The 6,801-nt window shown below is 49.0% G+C and overlaps 3 protein-coding genes across 3 annotated transcripts; all 3 read left to right on the plus strand.

The window, feature by feature from the left end:
- Positions 1-646: 646 nt before the first annotated feature.
- Positions 647-1,657, plus strand: TEOVI_000096300 (ARP2/3 complex subunit, putative; the record flags this gene model as incomplete). Its single annotated transcript, XM_067224280.1, has 1 exon — positions 647-1,657. The coding sequence occupies one exon, from the start codon at positions 647-649 to the stop codon at positions 1,655-1,657; it is 1,011 nt and encodes a 336-aa protein (XP_067080381.1).
- Positions 1,658-2,472: 815 nt separating this feature from the next.
- Positions 2,473-4,479, plus strand: TEOVI_000096400 (uncharacterized protein; the record flags this gene model as incomplete). The annotated part of the gene is made up of 1 exon (XM_067224281.1): positions 2,473-4,479. One exon carries the CDS (start codon positions 2,473-2,475, stop codon positions 4,477-4,479), a length of 2,007 nt encoding a protein of 668 aa, XP_067080382.1.
- Positions 4,480-5,304: 825 nt separating this feature from the next.
- On the plus strand, positions 5,305-6,732 carry TEOVI_000096500 (translation initiation factor eIF-2B subunit beta, putative; the record flags this gene model as incomplete). Its single annotated transcript, XM_067224282.1, has 1 exon — positions 5,305-6,732. One exon carries the CDS (start codon positions 5,305-5,307, stop codon positions 6,730-6,732), a length of 1,428 nt encoding a protein of 475 aa, XP_067080383.1.
- Between the last annotated feature and the right edge of the window lie 69 nt (positions 6,733-6,801).

Genomic DNA, 6,801 nt, shown 5'->3' on the forward strand with positions numbered 1-6,801 from the left:
AGCTTGTCGCTTGGTTCACAATAACCATCCCTTTTCTTACTTCCAGCCACCTCCACACGACTCGTCTCTGCTGGCCGTGGTGGAGGGGACGATGGAGCACCTCTGCGTAAGTTAAACCGTGTGGCTGGCTGAACATTCGCATAGAATGACTTCCACGTCCTCAACCGACGCAACATGAGAATACCCACGTCGGTGTTCTCTATTTTGGTTGTGGAAGTTTTTCTTCCATGTGTGACACCAGCATTATTATCAATGTTATGTTGCTTTTCCTACTTGGTTGCATCAGAATTTAAGAAATTAGGCCATCTAACCCACCATTAACTGAATGGAACAATCATCGAAAGTAGTGGTAGGAGGAACGTGGTGGAAGCCTCAGTGTATAGCTGACATCCCGCGTTTCCTCTCTTTTACGACACCGCACGCTTCACTTTTGTTCCCACACGAAAACACATGCGCTTACAGTAAAATATATATATATATATGTTGGTCTATATGTATATATGTATACATTGATTTCATTACCCTTGTTGTCTTCTTCCCTACTGCTTTCGGGAACCTGGTCCCAGTAGTATACCGGCACCACAATGAATATATGTATGCGTTCTTTTTCCTTTTTGTTTCTTCCCTGCATATAGTCCTTCCATAGATGCTGTTGCTGTTAGAGAGGGAGCATCCCGCCGTTCATGCTGCTGTTGAGCGCATCTTGAGGGGCGATAGCAAAATACCCGTAAGTGTTGTGCGAGACTTCGATGGCTGCGAGTATCACATCCGCGTGGAGTGGGACAAGGAAGAGAAAGAGATGTCACAGACGAGTGGTGTGGATTCAAAAGATACCGGAAGTGGCGAGGTCGGGACAGTAAATGTTGGTGGCACTGCCTCTGTAACAGTTTCGCTTCGGAGCTTCACTCCATTCGCTGAGTTGAACACCCATGGGAACTTTTATGAGGTAGTGACAACACTCTTCCCGTCGGAGTTGCAGAAATTTGTTGTGTGTGACACACATAAGGGAGATGGTGAAGATTTTACAGTTGCGGTGCACATTCCCTCCAACGTGCCTGCGAAGATGCTGAGGGAGGCAATGCATTCGACCGCCCAGCTACGGGCGTGGAGCTTCGTACCCGCATTTGCCCGGCAATTTGAGTTGTTTTTAACGAACCCCGAAGTAGTTCAACCACTGCAGCTGCATTACCACGATGGTGAGGAAATGGTGGTGTACAATAATAGGGGAAGTTTCATTGTTGCTATCGCATTGCGTGTCTCGTCTAAGGACGATGCTGTGTTGACACGTCACTTTCTGCAGGCAATGGTGGAGGTGAGGAAGCATGAACGTAGCTTTTGTGGTTCGTCTGCATTTATATTTGAACAAGGTGGCCCTCCGGATTCTGTCGTTGCTGTGACCGGTCCTCGGGGTCGTGTGCGCGATCCGAACACATTTTGGTGTAGCTTCCAGTTGTATAAGCAGCAGATGGAACCCCCGCCGCGTCTCGTTGAGACTGTTATGCACCTAGTAAACTTCCGCACTACGCTAGCCTATCATATCCGTGCCGGGAGGACGTACATGCACGGCATTATGCGGAAACGTGTGGAGTCGAGCCTTCAGTGGTTGAATAAAGCTAAGGCTAGGGTGGCTGAAGAAACGAAGATTACAATAACCTGAGGTGCACATCACTTGAGACGGTATTATCGAAGAAAAATGTAGATGAAAGCGAGCCTCTTACCGGAATGCGAGGGCGAGGGGAGTATGGGGGAGAGGGAGGTGTTGAGGGTGGATGGTTTTTTTTTCTTGTGTGCTGACGAAGCGTGCTGCACCACTGTTTTCATCGCAGTCAGATATTGGGAAATGTCTGCTTTTACTTTGGGGGGAGGTAAATTTTCTTAACAGCGGCTTCATTTCCCTTTTGAATTTTTACCTGCGCTTTTGCTTCCCGCCCGTTACCTTTGGTTTGCGTCTGACGGCGCATGAATCTGTTTGCTTCTCTTCTGTTTCTGAGCGGCGGAGCACCCCGCGCGCAGTCTCGCCGGTTGAGATGTTTGAAGTCATCTTTCCCAAGTAGTCGGTTGAGCCGGAACTTTTAAAATAATTCGCATGAGGCTTTACACGTCCTTGCTGTTGCGCGCTATTTCCCCCCCTTTACACTTACGTGGAGACTTCTTGGTTTGCACACTAAAGTTTGTTTGTTTCCCCTTGTGTGTGTTCTGGGCCTCACTCTTCTTGAGTGGAAGGCGAGGGGGAGGTGGAGTGTTCACCGCTAAACCTGGAAACACAGTTTAGTCTGTGCACGCGTGAGTGTTGAGTATGAGTTGTAGAGTAGAAAACAAGGGGGATATCCCCCTTCTCGGATTGTTCATTTGCATTACCCGCCGTGTTTCGCCTTCGTTTCCTTTATATATATATATATATATGTATAAATTATTTTTTGTCTGTGACTTTCCTTTCCTTACCTCGGTAAATAGCCCGCAAATACTGCTCGCATGACTAGGTTGCCTTCAGCGGCAGCGGGGCGCTCGTCTCCGCCAGCACAGGGATCCTCCGTTCAAAGTCGAAGTGCCCGCGGGGATGCTGCCGGGAATGATCAACGGAAGTTGAGTCCAAAGCAACCCTCGAAACAGCGAACCAATGCGGGGTCGCGCCACGCTACTGTGGCTGAGGCACCAAAAAATGAAGTGGAACTTTACATGCAGCGGATTAATGAGATCAGTGCTCAGCGGACCAAGGTGGTACGGGAGTATCAACAGAAAATTGCCTCCAATCGCGCGCAAGTGCGTATGATGCACGATGAAAATACGCACCTCCGCTCCATTCGTGCCTGTGGCAAGAACGTAACGGACCGGGAGTTGGAACTTTTGGACCGTCGCAAATATGCAACAATAAGACGGCTGAACCGCCTGACACACCAAGTGAGAAAGATCGAGGAAGGAATTCGCAGAAATGAGGAGGAGCGTGTAACCAACGAAAGGGAGCTTTCTGAGGCAGCCAAAGATGGCGCCGTGTCAGGAAGCAAAAGTGTAGCATTGCGGATTCATCGTCTCGAAAAATTTCTTGATCAGACACTGGGGCACCAGCGGTTTGTTGCGAGGATTAATGATGGGTACCGTGAGCTGTTGAAGGAGCTTGTGGAAGATTCTATTGGTCGTGATGCCCGCACGCGTGCTCTGGAGCAGCACCTTGATATTCGCCACCAGGAATATGCGCGCCTTGTAACACTCTATCACAACGCTACATCGCAATATGAAAACGTGCAAAGGGATTTAAAGAGCTTTGATTCCTCTTTTCAGCAGGCACGGCATTTGAAAGACAAAGCCCTTGCTGACAGAAGACTTCGTGTGGAAACTGCACTACGTCAAACACAAGGTCTTGAGCAGCGGCAAGTGGAGTTGCAGCAGGAAATTGATGAGGAATTACAGCGCATCGAAGAAGCTGAAATAGAGAAGCAACTTGTCCTGCAGAGGCGACGACGAACTATATTACCCCCTGATCGAAATTCTGTGGTTGCTGGTACGTCTGACTACAATCAACGGGCTGAATTATCTGACAGGATCGCTAATGCCCTTCTTGCAAGTGGATCGGCGAAGGATGAGGAGCGCATGAGAGCGTTCGAAAAAAGTTTTGTAAAAATGATGCGTGTGACAGAAGCAGAGTCACTTGACGACCTTGTGAATAAGTTTTCCCAAGAGCAGGCGCTGCGTGAACAGCTTCAAAAACAGTACCGCGACGAGCAAAAAAGACTTGAAGACCTTCAGAATGAGGTTGCGAGACTGAAGAAAAAAGTAAAGGATCACGAAGTTACCTACGTACACCCCGCACCTGTAACGTTCTGCATGAAGAGCGAGTTGGATAGCTACGTTACCGATGCGTCGTGTAAACGTGACTCAGCTCTGGGGGAGCTGACAACACTGGAACGCATTCTGGCGGAGGTGGTGCAGCACACAGATGTACTCGCAGAGCAAGTTTCATTGTATAAGCCTGAGGTTGTGGTTCCGCGGACAAAGATTGAAAATGTTGTTACAAATTTGCAACTCTTGGGGGCAAAAATACTATCCCTTGCCGACGAAACGGTGGACCGCACTTCAACAGCGCCATGTGTGGCATCTATTCACGTGAACCTTCCATCGTCCAACACGCGTGTGAAGCTGTGTTCTATAAAGGAACAGGCCAAAACGGCAACTCCAACAACGTCAACCCCCGTTACAAACAATCCGCCGTCACCGGAAACGGATGGAAGCTGCTTCTTTGACAAGGGGAGCTGCTTCACAGATAGCGTTACAAATGGCATCGTACCCATTGGTGGGGGAAAGCTTGGCATTTCTACAGTATCAAGCGACTCTGGTGAACACGAGGATGACACTGAGGAAGGCAGGCGCTCTATGGCTCTATTGGACAATGATGAGCCGTTGGGCCGTGAGCAGATTAAACGCTTGGCTGCGGTAGTGCTGCGCCGTGAAGAGAGGCGCCGGCTGCGGGAGGAACGCCAGCGGTGATAGTAATAGGATGGTATGTGGTTGTTTGCTTCGATTACTGTGATTATGTATTCTTCCTTACTTTAGCAGGAGAAGCAAGAAGAAAAAATAGGCGGACGGCGAGAAAAGTAAACGCAGTAGTATTTGTTTCCCACATATGCATTGATGTGCATGCATGTAGACAAACACAACGTTAGAGGTATTTTGTGGAGTGGCTCCTGACGCCCATGCTTTCCGGAGGATCTGGAAATGGGTCATGCGGGAGGTATTAGATTTGCGTAGAAAGGGAAGTTTTCTTGTGTCAAGCAGCTAGAGGAAAGGCGTTTGTTCTTGGTTTTACTTTCTTCGCGTTTCTTTTCTGACTTTCCATTAATCCAGCTCGTGGATGGCTCGCTCTTTCCCTCCCCTAATTTATATTGAGAGCTCACTCTTTTGCGCCTTTCTTCCTTTTTTATTTTGACTGTATATACACGTAAAAATTACCATGTGTAGCTTCCTATCGGGACGTTATTCATTGTGGTAGAATATCACGTGAATGTAGGGGCATCTGAGACTTTGTCTCTTTGCGCTCGTTCTGTTGTTCATTCAATAGCTTTCTTTTCCACACTCCCTGATACCCACGATTTCTCACCGCTTTTAACCGTTGTTGTTTGTGTTCTTTTCTTGGTTAACAAATGTTCGTTCCCATATCCATATGTGTGTTTTCGTACATGTATGTCATACAAGGTAGTGAATTTGTGTGATTCAGGATTCTTCCTCTACGGTATCCGACGCAAGCGTTTTTAATCCGCAGCTCAGTGTGCACGGCCGTCACAAACATCGGCGGTGGTAGCAGTCATAGTTGCGATGGGGAAACGATCGATTCGGATACAAGAGGAGGCCTCACCTTTAATGGAGATTATCGGGGATCTTATTGAGAAGTTTGTGGGAAACGTTCGCCGCGGCAAGTTGGGGCCGCGTGATGGTAAAAGCTTTTCGATGACGGCAGCCAGCGGCTCGGTGCAGCTTATGCACGAAATTATTACAGAATTTAAAAACCATCTGGAAAAGAAAGGCACTACAGGGACTCACTCCCACTCCTGTGAGATTATAACCTCTAGGGACGTGCATCGACTGATATGGCTCATCTCATTCACTGGTGACGCAATGTTGCGCGCCCAATTTGGTACGCTTCTGCTCACAAATGTCACGCGTCGCGTGCTCTCTTTTATTCGTACGGCTGCCGTTGAATGTAAAGTGAGCAGTAATGAGGTTGATAGCTTTGAGAAGGGGGATGCGGGTGGGTCAGACAATGAGAAAAGTGCTTCGTTGGATATGCAGCGGCTGGCGACCACTAATCGGCAGTCGAGTGGCGTGTGCTCAGTTGCAGGCGGTACAGGACGGGGGACGGGCACTACAAATGATTCCAATGAGAGTTATGAGGAAGAGGAGCAGGAAATATCAACCGTTGGCATCCCTGGCAGGCAAACACTCCGCAGGGCGCCGAGTCGGCGTGAGGTGGACAGCGTGGTGCGTGAGGAAGCGGCCGTGCTCGTACACGCCCACGATTTTTTCAACTGTGTCTTGCAACATATTGTAGAACTCCGTGCTGAAATAGAGGGGATGTGTGACGCCCTATGCGAGCGTGCGGTAAAGCAACTGCACCCAACAGACACGGTAATAACAACAGGTAGCAGCCATACAACCCGTCGGTACCTCTTACATGCTCTGTCAGCGGGAACTTCGTTTAAAGTTATTATTTTGGAGGGTGCACCTCTTCTGTGCGAGGCGTCCCATAAATTAGCAGCGGAGCTACGCTCCAAGCACGCAGAAGTGCAAGTGTTACCCGACAGCTCTGCATTTGCGGTTATGGGTACCTGCACAAAAGTGCTGATCGGTGCTGAAAACGTCCTCGCAAATGGCGGGATTCTTGCGCCTATTGGAACCCATCCACTTTGTATCGCAGCCAAGCATTTTGCCGTTCCCGTGCTCGTAGTAACCGCAACCATAAAAATGACTCCATTTTACCCCAGTGATGCGTACTGCACAAGCCTGGTGAAAATTTCTCGTTCTTCAGCACAAGAAATACCGTGGAACACATACGGGTCTCCAGGTGATGTACTGCCAGCTCCGTACGGAGCTGATGTTGACACGTTTGGCTCTTTTGTGGTGCACTCACCAGTGACGGAGTATGTGCCTCCAGAGTTGATTACGCTCTACGCAACTAACGAGTCGGAGTACACGCCGTCGCAGATTCACCGCATTGTTCGGGAAAACTACAGTCCTGAGGACTGATCGTGATGCTTGCGTTTGCTTAATGCTGTTGCTTTGCGGTAGCGGAGGCAACTTGGGGGAGGGGGGGGG

The sequence above is a fragment of the Trypanosoma equiperdum genome (genome assembly GCF_001457755.1).
Source record: "Trypanosoma equiperdum strain OVI genome assembly, contig: ctg_254, whole genome shotgun sequence".
NCBI classification, from domain to species: domain Eukaryota; phylum Euglenozoa; class Kinetoplastea; order Trypanosomatida; family Trypanosomatidae; genus Trypanosoma; species Trypanosoma equiperdum.